The following is a 21,081-nucleotide window of genomic DNA, read 5'->3' as shown; positions in this document are numbered from 1 at the left end:
AAGGAGTAGATGGCCTTCTTATTTCTCCAACCAAAATGCACCACCTCACACTTATCTATATTGAAATTTGTTTGTTATTTACATGCCCATTCTGTAAGTTTGTTTACAGTAGAATTAATTAAAAGCTTTTAGTGTGTTATGTACAAACTCTGTGTAATAAAAAAATACTTGTCAGAAATGACTGGGATATAAAAAACTGCAAAATAATGCATTAACACTTCACAAACGTCACTCAGTAGTTTCCTCTTTTTCTGCAACCATTCCCTCCATCTCTCACAGACTCTGAGGTACAAACAGGGGGCACAAACATTTTCCCTCTCACATAACATGATTTAAATTACCCTGATAGACTCTTTCATAAAGGGGACGACACCTGGCAAAATTTAACTGGAACTTACCGCGGGACATTCAACATCACTTTTCCATATTTTATTTACAGCTTTAAACAATTTTTTGAATTTTTAAAAAAGAATTCTGATTTTTGTTTCACCGGGGGCCTAAAACTTGTTTGCTTTAGCCTCCTTCCAGCGGCCATTGTACACATGCTGTGCCTCCATTTGTGTTGTTCCAAAGTGTGTCTGCCGCTCAGTACCCAGGAACGCACTTCACGCATCTCCGTCCATCCCCCTCTCTCTGTCTGTCTGTCCGTCCCCCCACCTCTCTCTCTCTCTCCCCATCCCCTTTCTCTCTCTCACTCTGTCCACTCGTCCCCCTTTCTCTCTTTCCGTCCCTCTCTCTATCTATCTCTCTCCCCATCTGTCCCCCCTCTCTCTTTCTGTCTCCCTCTCCTTCCGTCCCTCTCTCTTTCTCTCTCTCTCTGTCCCCCTCTCTCCATCCCCCTCTTTCTCTCCGTCCCCTCTCTCTCTCTCCGTCTCCTCTCTCCGTCCCCCCTCTCTCTCTGAGGGGTTATTCGGTCTAATTTTCTGAAGTTTAAAATATATCAAAGATTTTGACTATTATCAATGTTCTATGTAAAAATCTGTCAGATAAACTCAGCTATAGGGGTCATAAACTGTCAGCTGTGGCTCAGTGGTAGCATTCTCATCTCTGAATTGGAAAGTTGTGGATTCAAGCCCCATTCCAGAGACCTGAGCACAAAATCTAGGCTGATACTCCAGTGCAGTACTGAGGGAGTGCTGCACTGTTGGATGGGCCGCCTTTCAGATGAGACATTAAACCGAGTCCCCGTCTGCTCTCTCAGGTGGATGTAAATGATCCTATGGCACTATTTTGAGGAAGAGCATGGGAGTTCTGGCCAATATTTAGCCCTCAATCAACATCACTAAAACAGATTCACTAATCATTATCACATCACTGTTTGTGGAACAAATTGCAAATTGTCTACTGCGTTCCCTACAATAGTGAGCACGCTTCCAAAATACTTCATTGGCCATCCTGAATTCGTGAAAGGTGCTATATAAATGCAAGTTCTTTCTTTACTGAACTGAGGTAAGTGAATTTCAGCAAATGAGTTTTGGGATGTAACTTATGACCTTTTCAGTTTCAAGTGAAACATTTAATTGCTTGAGCTACTGACCACACCAAAACCAGCCTTTCTTTAGCAAAATTGTGTATCATTATGAAGTTAGGTTGGTTACTGTAATGTATTTGCTTCAGGGGTTCTTTGCTTAAGAAATCATAGCAACATATTGCTATTAAGAACAAGTTGGTTTATTAGCAAAAGGTTTAACAATCACACTACACATTACCAGTTCATCCACCAGGCTCACAACCACCTGCCTCATTGTGGATCCCCCGAACCCAACTGGCTGGGGTTTTATTGAGTCTTGTGAATATCACGTGACTGGCTAAGCTGCTCCCAGCTCTACAACTATTTTAAGTTGATCTGTAAATCAAATGCCCCCTGATTAAAGGGGGACACTAAAACCGACACATTAAACAAATTAAAATTTGGACAGTAACTTAAATCAAATTAAAATTTGGTTGTCGGGGGTGATGATGCACTCCAGTCCCTCCGGCGCCCACCTCTTCCCAGCTCTACAACTCTTTTGTTGTGAACAAAATAAAACATTAAATCAAGTGTCCCCTGATTAAAGTGCGGGGGGGGGGGCACTCCAAACACTTTCAAACAAGTGCCCCCTTATTTTTTTTTTGAGGGCACTAAAAACACAAATTATACAAGTGCCCCCTGGCTAAAAGGTGTGGGGGTGGGGGGGCACTGAAACCGGCACAATAAACAAATTAAACTTTAGACATTTAAAAGCAAATTAAAATTTGGTTTCCGGTGGTGACGATGCACTCCAGTCCCTCCGGTGCCCGGCGTACCTGTCATGTATTTCACCATCTTGCAATGACAATAGTTACCGGTATGTAACTGTAACTCATGCACACTGTACCTGTACCCTTGAAATGCACATCCTGACCACAGGGGGTGAGCTTGCGGGAGACACTCCTCACCTGGGTTTCCAGGTATAAGAGGGGAGGTCCCACCCAGGGTCAGCACTCCTTGGTCCTGGGAATAAAGTGAAGGTCACCGAGTGACTGTGTCTGATACATACATGCCTCATGTGAGTTTGTAACAAGGTGCAGAGACACTACAGTACCGGTGGACAAAATCATCAGAGGATCACTTTATCCTCAAGTAGACAGTAAAAGATATGGTGGCTGGGAATCGAACCCAGGTCAACTGTTTGGAAGGCAACTGTGAAAGCCATGAGATGCTACTGTAAGAACTGCTTACAATCAGAGTCTGTGAGCATACTGACAGGTGCATACATTACAGTTACATTGATGCAAGCCTTATACATAGACTTTTATAGTATTATTACTGCTTACTTGGCTCGGATGCTGGTCATGTCATTGTTGCAGCTAAGAAGGACTTTGCACTTCTCCAGTACATCATCAGATGAGCATGATTTGGGATTGATATCCTGGAGTTGACTACAAAACTCACTGAGGTCTTTGCAAAGATCCAGGAACATGATCAAGATTCGCTTGTCAGTTGCATTGTTACAGTAGTGGTCCAGGTAATTCTGAACCTACGCCGAGAAAATTTAAAATATTAATCTAATGGCACCAGTTAACAATGATAAAAGAAGGGGCGGTTTTACCATTACTCATAACTTGTCTTCACATCATTTTTAGTATTTAGACAGAAATAATAGGATAACTGAGAAGAGTACTTTTTTAAATTTCCTATTTTAAGGATTATTCTTACTTCCCCTTTCTTCAATGTTCCTGTGGCATGGACAGTCTGTGGCTCAGATGGCAGGCATTCTGGGCATCACACTTTAGGAAGGATGTCACTGCCTTGAAGAGGTGTGCAGAAGAGATTTACTGGAATGGTACCAGGGAGGAGGGACTTCAGTTACATTGAGAGACTAAAGAAGCTGGGATTGTTCTCCTTAGAGCAGAGATGATTAAGGGGAGATTTAACAGAAGTGTTCAAATTTATGAAAGATTTTGATAGAATAGATCGGGAGAAATTGTTTCCACTGGTAGGAGGGTCAGTAATCAAAGGACACAGATTTAAGGTAATTGGCAAAAGAAGTGGGGAGTGGGGGGGCGGGATGAAGAATTTTTTTTTAAGTTGCTATGATACGGAATGCACTGCCTGAAAGGGTGATGGAAGCAGATTCAATAACTGTTATGTATTTAACCCTTGGCAACCTGTATCACACCACCATCAGCGGGCCTACCTGTTGGAGTCCCAAGGGATCCCAGCATCCCTTGGGAGCACTGTATATAAGCAGGCCTCCTACGCTGTACCTGCACTCTGGAGTCTAATTAAAGGAGCTAAGGTCACACTTACTCATCGCATACAGTACTCAATTTCATCCTTTATTATGAGCATAATAATAATAGCTTTCTAAAAGGGACTGGATATATATTTGGAAAGGAAAATGTTGCAGGGCTATAAGTAAAGAGCAGGCAGTGGAACTAATTGATAGCTCCTTCAAAGAGCCAGCAGAGGCATGATGGGTTAAATGGCCTCCTTCTATGCTGTATTATTCTATGATTCTGCACTCAGAAGTCATATCATGTTAAACATTATCTGTGTTATCTAGAATTTTAAAAATCTGGATCAAGTTCCTTCAACCATCTTTTTCAGTTGCTCCTGAAATCAATCCTTGTCATTCTTCTCTAAACCCTCCCTTAACTGCGTCTTAAAAGGAAGATTCCTAAAACAAATCACGATATTCCAAATGTGGACCTATCAATGAGCTACACAGAGTTAAAATGAAACGAGTTAACAGCTGTAAAATAACTTTATTGAGTGACTGATTTGCATCATGTCCGATAAACTATATGAGGGCTAAATGGGTCTTAAATTATATAAACATGTATAGTAAGTGGAACTACTTTCAAGTTTAAATGTAGATCAGTTGTAGATCTAGATGTATGATTTTAATTGATTTTCAATAGAAACAAACCAATAGTCAAAAAATAGCCCTGTTAATACAGTTCTGATTTAAACAGAATCGTCCTTTATGAGTACCCATAGCCCATAGTATAACAATCACATATAGTTACCTGTGCAAGAGTAGACACAGGTCTGGTCTTGTCATGGGCATTTTCACGTGTGTGGTCCAGACTTGCAATAAATGTGAATTGCTGCTGTCTGAAGAGTGAGAAGCGTTGTTCTAGATCTCGCAGTTTAACCTTCAGTTCATTCATGCCTTTATAGGAAGTAGATAAAAGTTATCAGTTTAGATCTGATAGAAATCCATGAGCTAAGTGATTCATAATCAACTTTTACAGTTCTGATGCTGCAACAAGTACAACCTAAAGGACTATAAATAACGTGAAATTTGAAAATTGAAAGCTGCAACAGTTTAGTCAGAAATCTCACCATTTTGCTCAGCGCAGAGCATGAAATTTGGAACAGAAATTCCCCTCAGAACACATAATCCTAGTTTACTTTCTGTTGCTTCTAAGTGACACTGCTTCTAAACTTTATTAATTTATTCCTCCCCACCCCCTATCCCTATTTAATTCAATAGATTATAGTCCTGGAATTGCAGGACATGAAATGCTTCTTTTTTGAGGTTAACTACTGCCCCATTGCAAGATAAACATGAGAGTGGTTCACCCAATGCTGTAAAACAACAAATTTACTGTAGCGATGGCCCATAATTTGTGGTCAGAAGCAAAGCTAAGGCGCTCGCCGCAGACCTCGAAGAAAGCTGCCCACAGCAATCTCGTGATCTCTGTGGCTAGAAGCTTGCCTTTCTTGATGTGCAAGGGATTGTAACGCAGTGTAATGGGAAGAACTGCAGTGATGTCAACAAGCTGTCTAAGCAGCCAATCACATTGAAGAATTCTCACAGGCAGCAAACCAGGAAATTAAAAGCAGCTTTTATCCACACTTTTTAAAAGTATTACAGAGAGCAAAATATTGGGACTTTCACATGGGGATAAGGTAGAAGCTGAAACATCATGAACAAATTTAAAGAAAAATATATTTTTAAAGTTTTTAAATAATTGTAATTTTTATCATAATGGAGAAATTTGACAGTCCACAAATATAAAAATTAGTTTTTCAGGGCCAGAACTTTTGTTTAGCAGTCGATACACTGTTAAAATACCTATTCCAACAAGGATTAACATTTAACAGCGATATGAGCATGGAAAAGCCCAAGTTTTCATCAGTCCCACTGATTTCACCAATTACACTGATTGCCAGCTTGGTTGGGGCGGGGGGGAGGGGGGGGTTGTGGGGGTTGGGGATTCCACAGCCTGTGTCGGAGCAGTGAATGACTGACCACAACTTCAGGATTTCCATGTTTAGCTGCACATGCACTAAATCCTGAAGTTGTGGGCAGTTTCAGAGGGGTAATAATGGCAAATGCTATTAGTCTGCCATCATTACCCACCGCAAAATAGGGGCCAATATATTATATGATTGATTTCAGATCAAAATCTTAAATACCTTGATATTTAAAAATGTAGGCCCCAAATATGTAATATTTGTAATACTATGTACTTACTGTTTACAAAATGTTTCCACGATACAAGAATTTTTAAGAACATGGGAACAGGAGTAGGTCATTCAGCCTCTCCAGCCTGCTCCGCCATTTAATTAGATTATGGCTGATCTGTAAATAACTCCATCTACCCGTCTTAGCTCCATAACCCTTCATACCCTTGCCTAATAAAAACCTATCAATCACAGTTTTTACATTTTCAATTGACCTAGCCTCAATAGCTTGGGGGAGTGAGTTCCAGATGTCCACTACGCTTTGGTGTGAATAATACCTTACTGACATCACTCCTGAACGGCCGAGGTCTAATTTTAAGGTTATGCCCCCATGTTCTGGACTTCCCTTCCATTGGAAATAGGGTTGATAGAGAGAAACTATCAACTCATTTAATCACCTTAAACACCTAAATAACATAGTTCCTTAATCTTCTATGCTCAAGAGGATACAAGCCTAGTCCAAGCACATGTCCTCTTTTATATAAGAACATTAGAAACAGGAACAGGAGTAGGCCATACGGCCCCTCGAGCCTGCTCCGCCATTCAATAAGATCATGGCTGATCTGATCAGGGACTCAGCTCCACTTCCCCGCCTGCTCCCCATAACCCCTGGCATCATTCTAGTGAATGTGCACTGCATCCCCTTCAAGGCCAATATATTCTTCCTGAGTTGCGATGCCCAGACATGAACACAGTGCTCAAAATGGGGTCTAACTAGAGCTTTATATAACTGTAACATAACTTCCACCCTTTTCTATTCTAGCCCCCTTGGGATAAAGGTGAATACTCCATTAGCCTTTTTAATTATTTTGCCCACCCAGTTAATCTGTCTACTTCCCTTTGGAGCTTCCTGCTTCCATGTACACTACTTAGTATCCCTCCTGTAAGGGTGGTGGCGGGGGGGGGGGGTGTTTGGGGTGTGTTGTGGTCTCTATGAGGGGGTCAGGTTCCCTTCTGATCAACTTGAGCGGTTTCGAATCGCTCCCCCTCCCTTGGGTTCTGTACACTGGATTTATTTGGTGGGTGTGTCAAAAGTGCAGAGGACACTGGTTTAGAAACATAGAAACATAGAAAATAGGTGCAGGAGTAGGCTATTCGGCCCTTCGAGCCTGCACCACCATTCAATGAGTTCATGGCTGAACATGCAACCTCAGTACCCCATTCCTGCTTTCTCGCCATACCCCTTGATCCCCCTAGTAGTAAGGACTACATCTAACTCCTTTTTGAATATATTTAGTGAATTGGCCTCAACAACTTTCTGTGGTAGAGAATTCCACAGGTTCACCACTCTCTGGGTGAAGAAGTTTCTCCTCAACTCGGTCCTAAATGGCTTACCCCTTATCCTTAGACTGTGACCCCTGATTCTGGACTTCCCCAACATTGGGAACATTCTTCCTGCATCTAACCTGTCTAAACCCGTCAGAATTTTAAACGTTTCTATGAGGTCCCCTCTCATTCTTCTGAACTCCAGTGAATACAAGCCCAGTTGATTCAGTCTTTCTTGATATGTCAGTCCTGCCATCCCGGGAATCAGTCTGGTGAACCTTCGTTTGATGCAAAGAACTTCGGTTTTATTACAGTCAAAGTAATACAGGCCCACTACTCTAGTAAGAAAATACAAGCCCAAACTTACAATCACTCTAACAAAGAACAATACAAGGAAAGGTACAAGGTCAAACTTAAAATCACTCTAATAAAGTACCATACACTACACATTCAAAGTGGGTTGCAGTAAAATTATACCTCCCACCTCCCAATACCTAATTCTAGCTAGGTTAGACTCCAGGGTGGCAGGGACTTATCTAACCAATCCTTTTGATAGTTAATGGTAAATGGTGATGTTCTTCCTTCCTTGTGGACTTCAAGACTTCGAGGCTGGAAAAGTTAGTTTTACAACTGTCATGTTGGTTTCTCTCCTTGTCTTGATGAGGTAGTAGCGACCACCTCTCTCCCCCACTAACCTCTTCGTCTCTCTCTCTCGCTCTCTCCTCTCCTCTTCTCTCTCTAACCGCTGTTGAAAACAGGGGCAGTTATATGATTTCAATGTTCTAATCTTGCCGCCCAATCTGTTCACAATCCTTTGTATAATTTTGGCAGGCTTGGTTCTTCTTTGTAATTTTTTGTCGGGCTCGTTAAAGTTGATATGTCTTGGGTGGGTTGATCTTCGAAAAACTGGTAATTTGGTAATTGCAATGTCCTTTTGTGCTTAATCTTTCGCATACCGGCTGGATTGGGCCTCTTTGTGATGTATATGCTGAAAATGGTTTGTCCAGACCCATGTTGATGGGGAGCTATCACTGGGTGATACTGTGATGGTAATGTCTCTTGTGGAGGAAGATTTCCAAATACTCATTCTTCCAGACAGGTTACCTCAGTCCTCACAACCAGACAGTTCCAATAATCAAGTGGGCTTCCTTTGTTCCCTAGGTCCGCCCACAGGCTTGAATTTGTCTTGTAAAAGTTCAGAACTCTATTAAAGTTCGTAGTTTCTTCCATAAGCACTTTAGAGTTCCAAACTTTTCGGTAGGTAGTCCCAAATTAAATTTCCTTTCGAATGAGCTCAAACACAGGGGGGGTTCTGGTGAATTTTGCTCTCTGCACTCCTAATTTAGTGTCTTTACTCTTCCCTTCTAAAACTTTTACACGATAATATATTATATTTTGCTTTAACTCCCATGGTGGATTTGAAGTATTTGTTTAAGATTCAAGCGCTTTATTTAGGTGTTTATTAATCCCACCTCCTTTTCAAACATCCTTCTTTTTCTAAGTTATATACATGATTATAAAAAGATCTTTGTTTCCTCTCACTTCCCACCATGGATTTGTAATTCTTGCCGAAGCGGCCAATAGTATACAGTATCCAGGGAGGTTTTCTGCCACTAAAACTTCAATAACGAAACACCTGAACAGGTGATCATTCACCATATCCAGGTTTGGCTGACTGACTCGCTGGTCAGACCATAATGTCCAAAATACCTCATAAACATCTGTCTTTAATCGTCCTCAGTAGCACAGAAAAGTCATCCCAAATAGAATCATTATATCAGTTGATTTTCTTTAATAGCACAAACTGTATAAGCACTTAAAAAAAATCTTTAATATTTTTTCCACCATTTGTGCATCACAGCTGTTATTTGTAAATTCTGTGCCTGGGTTGTCACAGTACACTTTATCGATCACAGTTGCATAGGAGGAAGTTGAAAACGGCAACTCTCATGATGCATCTCTTTTTTTCTCTTTAGCTCACACACAGGAGTCATTGTCACTTTGGGCTGTCCGTTGAAGTCAGTGGACATGAAAATCGGGTGGGGGTGTATCGTGGGTGGCCGATCGACTACTGCCAGTTATCCGCCTCAATGTCATGATGCTCATCCCATCATGGTGTGGGGCAGGCTTTTTTAATTTATTTGTTCACGGGATGTGGGCGTGACTGGCAAGACCGTCCCTAATTGTCCTTGAGAAGTGTTGTGTATCTGTAAAGCATGCACTCCCATGTTCCGTCACCAGGGAGTGCATCCCCTGAAGTCCCAAGGGATCCCAGCATCCCTTGGGAGCACTGTATATAAGCCGGCCCCTAAGGCCTGTTCCTCACTCTGGAGTGTCTTAATAAAGACTGAGGTCACTGTTACTTTAACCTCCCTGTATGCAGTCTCATCTGTGTTAGGAACATAATAACTGGCGACGAGTATACGAATCCAATGCAAAGATGCAGCAAACTGTGGGCATCCTGGAGAAGTTTTCGGAGGGTGAGGACTGGGAAGCCGATGTCGAACGGCTAGACCAGTATTTTGTAGCCAACGAGCTGGACGGAGAAGGAAGCGCTACAAAAAGGAGAGCGGTCCTCCTCATGGCCTGCGGGGCACCGACCTACAGCCTCATGAAGAATCTTCTGGCTCCGGTGAAACCCACAGATAAGTCGTATGAGGAGCTGTGTACACTGGTTCAGGAGCATCTTAACCCGAGGGAGAGTGTGCTGATGGCGAGGTATCGGTTCTACACGTGCCAGCGATCTGAAGGTCAGGAAGTGGCGAGCTACGTCGCCAAGCTAAGGCGACTTGCAGGACAATGTGAGTTTGATGGCTACCTGAAGCAGATACTCAGAGACTTTTTTGTACTGGGCATTGGCCACGAGACCATCCTATGAAAACTTTTGACTGTAGAGACACCGACCCTCAGTAAGGCCATTGCGATAGCACAGGCATTTATGTCCACCAGTGATAACACCAAACAAATCTCTCAGTACACAAGTGCAAGCAATGTTCATAAATTAACTGGAACTGTGTTTGTGAGCAGAAATGTACAGGGCAGAAACCACGAGTCTGCAACTGCCAGCAGGCCTCAGGTGACCCAAATGACTCAGAGTCTGCAACAAAGGATGAATGCAAGGCAATTCACACCTTGTTGGCGTTGTGGAGGCTTCCATTCTGCCTATTCATGTCGCTTCAAAGGGTATGTTTGCAAGAGCTGTGGAACAATGGGGCACCTCCAACTAGCTTGCAGATGAGCTGCAAGCTCTGCAAAACCTGCTAACCACCACGTGGCAGAGGAAAATCGGTTCATGGTGGAGCAAAGCAATTTCGAGCCTCAGAGAGAGGAGGCAGATGCTGAAGTACACGGGTGGACACATTTTCAATGAAATGTCCACCTATAATGCTAAATGTAAAATTGAATGGCTTACCCGTAGCCATGGAACTGGACACTGGAGCTAGCCAATCCATCATGAGTAAAAAGATGTTTCAGAGACTGTGGTGCAACAAGGCATTCAGAACTGCCCTGAGCCCCATCCACACGAAACTGAGAATGTACACCAAAGAGCTTAGCACTGTCCTGGGCAGCGCCATGGTCAAGGTCACCTGCAAGGGCATGGTGCACGAACTGCCACTCTGGATTGTCCCGGGCGATGGCCCCACACTGTTTGAAAGGAGCTGGCTGGGCAAAATCCACTGGAACTGGGATGACATCCGAGCGCTATCACATGTCGATGAGGCCTCATATACCCAGGTTCTTAACAAATTTCCATCCCTTTTTGAGCCAGGCACTGGAAACTTTTCCGGGGCGAAGGTGCGGATCCACTTGGTCCCAGAGCCACGACCCATTCATCACAAGGCGCGAGCGGTACCTCGCATGATGAGGGAGAGAGTGGAAATCGAGCTGGACAGACTGCAACGCGAGGGCATCATCTCCCCAGTGGAATTCAGCGAGTGGGTCAGCCCGATTGTTCCAGTACTCAAAAGTGATGGCACGGTCAGGATTTGCGATGATTATAAAGTAACTATTAATCGTTTCTAGCTACAGGACCAATACCTGCTGCCCAAGGCAGACGACCTATTTGCGACGCTGGCAGGTGGCAAGACGTTCACCTGACTTTGGCCTACATGATGCAGGAGCTGGAGGAGTCTTCGAAGGGCCTCACCTGCATCAACACGCACAAGGGACTGTTCATCTACAACAGATGCCCGTTTGGAATTCGGTCGGCTGCAGCGATCTTCCAGAGAGCCTACTCAAATCGGTACCACGCACAGTGGTTTTTCAGGACGACATATTGGTCAAGGGTCGGGACACCGTCGAGCACCTACAAAACCTGGAGGAGGTCCTCCAGCGACTGGATCGTATAGGGCTGCAACTGAAGAAGTCGAAATGTGTCTTCATAGCAACAGAAGTAGAGTTTTTGGGGAGAAAGATTGCGGCGGACGGCATTCGGCCCACTGACGCCAAGACAGAGGCTATCAGGAATGCGCCCAGGCCACAGAACGTCACGGAACTGCGGTCGTTCCTGCGACTCCTCAACTATTTTGGTAACATCCTACCGGGGTTAATCACCCTCTTAGAGCCCCTACATGTGTTATTGCATAATGGTGAGAACTGGGTATAGTAATGAACATAAGAACATAAGAATTAGGAACATGATTTAGGCCATCTAGCCCCTCGAGCCTGCTCCGTCATTCAAAAAGATCATGGCTGATCTGGCCGTGGACTCAGCTCCACTTACCCGCCCTCTCCCTATAACCTTTAATTCCCTTATTGGTTAAAAATCTATCTATCTATGATTTGAATACATTCAATGAGCTAGCCTCAACTGCTTCCTTGGGCAGAGAATTCCACAGATTCACAACCCTCTGGGAGAAGAAATTCCTTCTCAACTCGGTTTTAAATTGGCTCCCCCATATTTTGAGGCTGTGGCCCCTAGTTCTAGTCTCCCCGACCAGTGGAAACAACCTCTCTGCCTCTATCTTGTCTATCCCTTTCATTATTTTAAATGTTTCTATAAGATCACCCCTCATCCTTCTGAACTCCAACGAGTAAAGACCCAGTTTACTCAATCTATCATCATAAGGTAACCCCCTCATCTCCAGAATCAGCCTAGTGAATCATCTCTGTAACCCCTCCAAAGCTAGTATATCCTTCCTTAACTAAGGTGACCAAAACTGCACGCAGTACTCCAGGTGCGACCTCACCAATACCCTGTACAGTTGCAGCAGAACCTCCCTGCTTTTGTACTCCATCCCTCTCGCAATGAAGGCCAACATTTCATTCGCCTTCCTGATTACCTGCTGCACCTGCAAACTAACTTTTTGGGATTCATGCACAAGGACCCACAGGTTTCTCTGCACCGCAGCATGTTGTAATTTCTGCCCATTCAAATAATATTCCCTTTTACTGTTTTTTTTTCCAAGGTGGATGACCTCACATTTTCCGACATTGTATTCCATCTGCCAAACCTTAGCCCATTCGCTTAACCTATCTAAATCTCTTTGCAGCCTCTCTGTGTCCTCTACACAACCCGCTTTCCCACTAATCTTTGTGTCATCTGCAAATTTTGTTACACTACACTCTGTCCCCTCTTCCAGGTCATCTATGTATATTGTAAACAGTTGTGGTCCCAGCACTGATCCCTGTGGCACACCACTAACCACCGATTTCCAACCCGAAAAGGACCCATTTATCCCGACTCTCTGCTTTCTGTTAGCCAGCCAATTCTCGATCCATGCTAATACATTTCCTCTGACTCTGTGTACCTTTATCTTCTGCAGTAACCTTTTGTATGGCACCTTATCGAATGCCTTTTGGAAATCTAAATACACCACATCCATCGGTACACCTTTATCCACCATGCTCGTTATATCCTCAAAGAATTCCAGTAAATTAGTTAAACATGATTTCCCCTTCATGAATCCATGTTGCGTCTGCTTGATTGCACTATTCCTATCTAGATGTCCCGCTATTTCTTCCTTAATGATAGCTTCAAGCATTTTCCCCACTACAGATGTTAAACTAACCGGCCTAGAGTTACCTGCCTTTTGTCTGCCCCCTTTTTTAAACAGAGGCGTTACATTAGCTGCTTTCCAATCCGCTGGTACCTCTCCAGAGTCCAGAGAATTTTGGTAGATTATAATGATGAAAGCGATAGCCAGATCCCACGTGTGGCCCGGTATCGACTCTGACTTAAGAGTCCTGTGTACGGCATTGCAGCGTGTGTGCTCAGTTGAGCAACACGCTCAGAGAGGCACCACTAAGTTTGTGGTCCTGGCCCTCCAGACCCTGGTCGAGGATCCATGTTGACTATGCGGGCCCGTTTCTTGGTAAAATGTTCCTGGTGGTGGTGGATGCTTTTTCAAAATGGATTGAATGTGAAATAATGTCGGGAAGCACCGCCACCACCACCATTGAAAGCCTGAGGGCCATGTTTGCCACCCATGGCCTGCCTGACATACTGGTCAGTGACAACGGGCCATGTTTCACCAGTGCCGAATTTAAAGGATTCATGACCTGCAATGGGATCAAACATGTCACCTTGGCCCCGTTTAAACCAGCCTCCAATGGGCAGGCAGAGCGGGCAGTACAAACAATCAAATAGAGCCTTAAACGAGACAAAGAAGGCTCACTCCAAACCTGCCTGTCCCAAGTACTGCTCAGCTACCGCACGAGACCCCACTTGCTCACAGGGGTGCCCCTGGCTCAGCTACTCATGAAAAGGACACTTAAAACCGGACTCTCGCTGGTTCACCCCAACCCACATGATCAGGTAGAGAGCAGGCAGCAGCAATGAAATATAAATGATGGTCACGCCACTGTGTCACGGGAAATTGATCTGAATGACCCTGTGTATGTGCTAAACTATGGACATGGTCCCAAGTGGATCGCGGGCACGGTGATAGCTAAAGAAGGGAGTAGGGTGTTTGTAATCAAACTAGACAATGGACAAATTTGCAGAAAACACCTGGACCAAATGAGGCTGCGGTTCACAGACTGCCCTGAACAACCCACAGCAGACACCACCTTTTTTGAGCCCACAACACACACCCAACGACACCACGCTGGACCAGGAAATTGAACCCATCACACCCAACAGCCCAGCAAGGCCAGGCTCATCCAGCAGCCCTGCAGGGCCAACAACACGCCAGCCCAGCGAGAGCACAGCCAACACACCAGAACAGACATTTGTACCGAGGTGGTCCACCAGGGAAAGAAAGACTCCCGACCACCTCACCTTGCAAATAGTTTTCACTTTGACTTTGGAGGGGAGTGATGTTGTGTATTTGTAAAGCATGCACTCCCATGTTCCGTCACCAGGGAGTGCATCCCCTGAAGTCCCAAGGGATCCCAGCATCCATTGGGAGCACTGTATATAAGCCGGCCCCTAAGGCCTGTTCCTCACTCTGGAGTGTCTTAATAAAGACTGAGGTCACTGTTACTTTAACCTCCCTGTGTGCAGTCTCATCTGTGTTAGGAACACAATAAGAAGGTATTGGTGAACTGCCTTCTTTGAACCGCTGCAGGCCTTGTGTTGAAGTGCTGACTTTGCCGTCGCGGTTTGGTACAACTGAATGGCTTGCTCGGTCATTTTAGTTAAGAGTCAACCACATTCTGTGGATCTGGAGTCACAGAAAGGCCAGATCGAGTAAGGATGGGAGATTTCCTTCCCTAAAGAACATTAGTGAACCTGTTGGGTTTTTATGACAATCTGGTAATTTCATGGTTAATTCCAGATTTATTTAATTAACTATATTAAATCCCCCAGCTGCTGTGGTGGGATTTGAACTCACGTCTCTGGATTATTAGTGTAGGTCTCTGGATTACTGGTCCAGTACCATAACCACTACGTTATCGTACCCCTAAATCTCTTCTCAAGGGCAATTAGGAATGGGCAATAAATACTCGATGGACCAGCTGGTCTTTTCTTGCATGTCAATTTTGTATGTTCGTATGTTCAAATATCCTCCTGCACCCAAAGTGAAAATCACCTCCAGAATTTCTCTACAGGGGCCACAAACTCCCAGGCCCATGTGAAATTTCCAATTCGAGCCCCAGGGGTGGCCTGCCATAGGGAAACTTCTTGTAGGCATTTCCAATACTAAATAACCAATTTTGGGGGGTAAGTTTAGTGAGATGTGTATATTTTTTTAATATGTATTATGTTATAAATGTCATTTCAAGCTGTGTGCACTGACCTGAGGGAAGAATAAAAATAGCAGCTGATAAAGGAAATGAATTCAGTTGTGTGATACTTGCTGGTTTGAATGGCCCAGTTTTGATTTTTAAAAGTGGAGGGGTTTGATTGCTGGCACTTTTTGCCACCGTTTGATTCATTCACATTTAATCAACTGAATATTTGATTGGTAACTTAACAGACAAGGGTTCTTGAAGCCAATTATGACTTTTTGACCTAAGAAAATGTAATGTTTGGAGATACTTCTGAGGTCACACTTGAAAGCATGAAGCTTTAGGAAGATGTAATGGGACAGATATGAGTTACTTGAGAGGCTTTTAATTATATGGATAAGATCCAGAAATATCAGGGTATGTGCGATATTGCTACATTAAAATGTGCTAAAAATGAATCCCAGTTGATTAGATGGCGTTTGCTCGGCAGTGCATTCTGCTTGTGCATTGTCCAAGTGAACAGTTTACAAGCCAGCTTCAAATCATAAATACAAGTGAGACCTTGTGTTAATGCATCAACCCATTGTGCTGCTTTAATGGTATTATAGTCATGATGAGATCAACCGCAAACTTAAGGGGAAGGGGAAATGAAACCCAGGCACTAACTTTGCACAGTGCAGCTACTGCAATAAAACGGATGTATTCCAAATGGAGCAATCTTTTACATAGCATAAACATTGAAGGTATCACTTGCAATTTCATATTCCAGTTTCGCATTCAGCCTTTGTAGGAGGATCGATAAAAAAAACTCGGCAACAAAACAAATGATACCTTGCAGAATAAACAATTTCACAATATCGAATTTGCTTTTCTATTTGGAAAACGACAAATTTACTCCGTGTATTATATTTATTTGCGTTCACCACACTAATCTTAAACATGGAATGTAAACTTTAAAAATAATAAACCAACTCGATTAAATGTCAGTAAAATATAACATTGACGGACTATACTAATGTCCTGAATGTATTAATCGAAAGATTGTTTACTAATGCAGATTTGCAATGCAAATATAAATATATAATTATAGAGTATATTTTGTTTTCACATTGCATCATTAATAATGAAACAATTGCTTGGTGGTCGCCTACCTGAACCGTTGAAAAATAGATCTCGGATTATTCCTAAATTCTTAAATCAGTCTGTTGCCTCTGGGAGGACTTTTACCAACCAAGCTGGTTAGTTTGTTACGTTAACTGGATACAATTTCAGCTGCCACTATGCTGCACTTAGTGACCATTGTTTATCTTCATTACCTAGCAACTGGATTGAACCAAGACACGTAATTTACGTTAAGCATCTCACTAATGGGTAATATATCCATATTAACCCGCGGGTCTCCTCAGGCGATACTGGCGGTTAAATATTAAAAATGTGGTCTGTATGAAAATTGAGTGTTGAAATCATTTTACTGATTTTATTTTTCACGGGTCTCTTGGTTAGATGTCTTTTAGGCTTTTCTTTCCTTCGGCTCCTTCTGCAAAGATGGTTTAAAAATTTTTTTTATCCTGGTTTAATTGTCTTTTTTTTAATGTGATCTCTAAGTATGGGTGACGCTGGAATGACCATAGAAACATAGAAACATAGAAAATAGGTGCAGGAGTAGGCTATTCGGCCCTTCGAGCCTGCACCGCCATTCAATGAGTTCATGGCTGAACATGCAACCTCAGTACCCCATTCCTGCTTTCTCGCCATACCCCTTGATCCCCCTAGTAGTAAGGACTACATCTAACTCCTTTTTGAATATATTTAGTGAATTGGCCTCAACAACTTTCTGTGGTAGAGAATTCCACAGGTTCACCACTCTCTGGGTGAAGAAGTTTCTCCTCATCTCGGTCCTAAATGGCTTACCCCTTATCCTTAGACTGTGACCCCTGATTCTGGACTTCCCCAACTTTGGGAACATTCTTCCTGCATCTAACCTGTCTAAACCCGTCAGAATTTTAAACGTTTCTATGAGATCCTCTCTCATTCTTCTGAACTCCAGTGAATACAAGCCCAGTTGATTCAGTCTTTCTTGATATGTCAGTCCTGCCATCCCGGGAATCAGTCTGGTGAACCTTCGCTGCATTCCCTCAATAGCAAGAATGTCCATCCTCAAGTTAGGAGACCAAAACTGTACACAATACTCCAGGTGTGGCCTCACCAAGGCCCTGTACAACTGTAGCAACACCTCCCTGCCCCTGTACTCAAATCCCCTCGCTATGAAGGCCAACATGCCATTTGCTTTCTTAACTGCCTGCTGTACCTGCATGCCAACCTTCAATGACTGATGTACCATGAAACCCAGGTCTCGTTGCACCTCCCCTTTTCCTAATCTGTCACCATTCAGATAATAGTCTGTCTCTCTGCTTTTACCACCAAAGTGGATAACCTCACATTTATCCACATTATACTTCATCTGCCATGCATTTGCCCACTCACCTAACCTATCCAAGTCACTCTGCAGCCTCACAGCATCCTTCTCGCAGCTCACCCAACTTAGTGTCATCCGCAAATTTGTAGATACTACATTTAATCCCCTCGTCCAAATCATTAATGTACAAGGTAAACAGCTGAAGCCCCAGCACAGAACCTTGCGGTACCCCACTAGTCACTGCCTGCCATTCTGAAAAGTACCCATTTACTCCTACTCTTTGCTTCCTGTCTGACAACCAGTTCTCAATCCATGTCAGCACACTACCACCAATCCCATGTGCTTTAACTTTGCACATTAATCTCTTGTGTGGGACCTTGTCGAAAGCTTTCTGAAAGTCCAAATATACCACATCAACTGGTTCTCCCTTGTCCACTCTGCTGGAAACATCCTCAAAAAATTCCAGAAGATTTGTCAAGCATGATTTCCCTTTCACAAATCCATGCTGACTTGGACCTATCATGTCACCTCTTTCCAAATGCGCTGATTTGACATGTTTGTTGCCCATCCCTATTTACAGTGAGAAGTTGATGGTGGGTCGTTTTCTTAAACCATTGCAGTCCTTGTGGTGAGGATGCTCCCGTGCTGGTCTCAGATAAGGAGTTCCAAGATTTTGACCCAGTGAGGATGAAAGAACAATGGTGTATGTCCACATTAGAATGGTGTGTGACTTAGAGAGGAACTTGGAGGTGATGTTGTTCACATGATCTTGTCACTCTTGCACTTCACTGTGGAGTTTGAGGGGCTGGGGGTTGAAGTGCTGTTTTTTTTTATTGTCCATTCTATCAGAATTAATTTTAATTGTGGTGCCTTTGGTTGATCCTTACACCTATTATATAAAATCCTTGTTGCCTATTGTTCCACACCCTCAAGCCCCATTCCAACTTTGTCCTGCGCTGACCCCTTAATGTCCCATGGGGGAAATTGCCCTGCAGGCCTTTGGGCTGGCGCGGGCAGATGTCAACGGCAGCTTTGCGGGCAGACACCCGTTCCCGAATCACTGTTTAAAGGGGAGGTCTGCAGCTCTCCGGGCTGCCATCTTTGTTGGTCGGCCCGACATGTATTGGGCCACCATCGTGCAGCCCAGCACTCCATCTTGGGTGTTTCACGCGTTTCTGGTGGCCCAGTGGCAACCACCAAAGGGCCATGCAGAGTGCGCAGCGGCCCTCCCCTTTAATCCAATTTTAATCGGGCGATAAAAGTCCAGGCCCCAGAAGATTTACGCCCCCAGTCTGAGCGAGGGGCAATGTCGTCCCCCTGATCTCTAACAAGGGTATCTCTGACTACTTGATCACTGCAATCTCCTGCCCCACCTTCTCATCAAACACCACATACCAGGAGCTCATTGGACATTTTTGTCTCCAAGATCATTCATGTAGTTGCCTCCTCTGAACCCCTGTCTTTGTGCCATCTTTCCCCTTGCTCTCGCCAAGCTTATTTTGTTTGTGAAACTCTATCTTTCCACTCAAATCCTGACCTCGACTCCACTTCCTGGATCTTAGTTTTCTCTGCACAGGCACCATTCCTCTTTCCTTAAAAACCACCATCATCATCTCACTCCTCAAAAAAACCTACCCTCGGCCTATCCATCCGCTCCAACTGTTGAGCCTCTACAGCTCCCTTTCTAAGGTATGAAATGTGTAGTTGTTTCCTATCTCTGTGCCCAGCTCTCCGAAAACTCCTTGCTCAAATCCCTCCACTCTAGCTTCTGACTTTATAGCCAAAGTTAGGGCTCAGATTACATCACAAACCCATGAGAATAAATGGTTTATTAATGCCATCCTAACCCCAATTTAAAATCATTTATAGTATCATAGATGGTTAGAAGAAACAAGACTAGTTTAGTCTTGGCCTCTAGATGACATCATAAACCATGAAAACACATGTGGAATTTTTACTAAAAAGGATTTTTCACTTATATACTGTCTTGCCACATCTCTCAGAAATGCTCTGAGGCAGTTACATGCAATAAATTGCTTTGAAATGCAGTCACTGTTATATAGCCTAACATCACTTGAACCCTGAGAAATTGTTTACAGTGGTCCTGAGAATGATAACAAAGGGGAATGGGATCAAGTTCAGAAAAGGGAAGATGAATGGACATATCAAATTATTTCACACAGAAGGTTATGAATGTTTGGAATGAGTGCCTTAGGGATGCTAGAGAGGTTGATAGCATCAATAATTTTAAAAGGGAGTTGGACAGGCTTTGGAGAGACAATCAATTGAAGGGTGCAAGTTGCGAACTTTGTAGTCTATGCTGGAACTCTGAGGCCAGTCAGATGGACCAAAATGGTCTTTTCTATCCTGTACATGTCTGTGTACTATAGGAATGATCTAGTGTCCAACTCTCAAAAATTACTACATTCAAGTTTTAAGCATGTTGGTATAGAGACATGCTACAATTAGCAGCATTGGGGGTATCAATGGCATGGAGAATAGGATGGGTTCTATAAGGGTGGGGAGTGAGTCTGGTCAGCCAGGTTACAACCCAGGTGGTGAAGTGAAAAATGACCCCTGTTGAGTTCAAAGGTTTTTGAAACTCACCATTTTGATAATACTGTACTAACCATCCACCCTTCAGGGATGATTAGTTAGTTATTACCTTTATATGTTGAACTCCTGCAGTAGCAATATCAATATATAAGTTCAGCAGGAAGCCAATTATAAAGGAAAATACATGATCTTCTCAGGACTTAGTTATAGTGTGCATGCTCTGTAATTATTTTTCTAAGGTCACAATATAGTGCCACAAATTAATTAAAACTGCAGACATCAGGTCATGTACAGCATCCGTCTCAACAGGCCAGGCCTCATAACATCATGTTTCCTTCCCAACAATACCTATAAATTAATACATCTATTGGGAAAAAGTACTCTTTATATGTGATCACTGAGTAGGTGGGAAAAGATGACAAAATAATCACTGAGTAGGTGGGAAAATAATGACTGGCCACCTTCTTTATATTTATGACAAGACAAGCAAGGCGTATGACATGAAACATATAACACTAAATGCTGAGCACACCAGTATTAATCAGTGCTCTTAACCATAAAATAAATTTAAAAAACAATATTATATATTAAGATTGTAGCTTCTTTGTTATTAAAGTTTTTTCTCTTTTTCTCTTGAAATGCTAACTTTCAACAGGGTAAGTACTGACTTGGGCAGCAACAGCCGTGCAAGTGGACATTCTTTACATGTATTCCACCATGAAGATGATCACAGCTGAGTTCTATCATGTCCTCAACCAATGTCCACATGCACAATTTACAGCAGGAG

The 21,081-nt window shown here is 43.3% G+C and overlaps 1 protein-coding gene across 7 annotated transcripts in view; it reads right to left on the bottom strand.

Moving 5' to 3' along the window:
* The window catches only part of spaca9 (sperm acrosome associated 9), a 68,123-nt gene that overhangs the window by 40,418 nt on the left and 6,624 nt on the right, over positions 1-21,081 (bottom strand). For 6 of the 7 annotated variants that reach the window (XM_070863877.1, XM_070863875.1, XM_070863876.1 and 3 more), the window contains exons 3-4: positions 4,495-4,640; positions 2,797-2,999 (exon numbers count right to left, since the gene is read on the bottom strand). In XM_070863877.1, coding sequence (XP_070719978.1) covers positions 2,797-2,999; positions 4,495-4,638 — 347 coding nt within the window. In that variant the 5' untranslated portion in view covers positions 4,639-4,640. Of the gene's footprint in view, positions 1-2,796; positions 3,000-4,494; positions 4,641-16,473; positions 16,550-21,081 lie in introns of those variants that run through there. The other variant, XM_070863880.1, reaches the window with a different exon arrangement.

Source organism: Pristiophorus japonicus, chromosome 20 (assembly GCF_044704955.1).
Source record: "Pristiophorus japonicus isolate sPriJap1 chromosome 20, sPriJap1.hap1, whole genome shotgun sequence".
In the NCBI taxonomy this organism is placed as follows: Eukaryota; Metazoa; Chordata; class Chondrichthyes; family Pristiophoridae; genus Pristiophorus; species Pristiophorus japonicus.
Note: the sequence above shows the minus strand (reverse complement) of the source record. Positions and strands in the feature narration are given on the sequence as shown.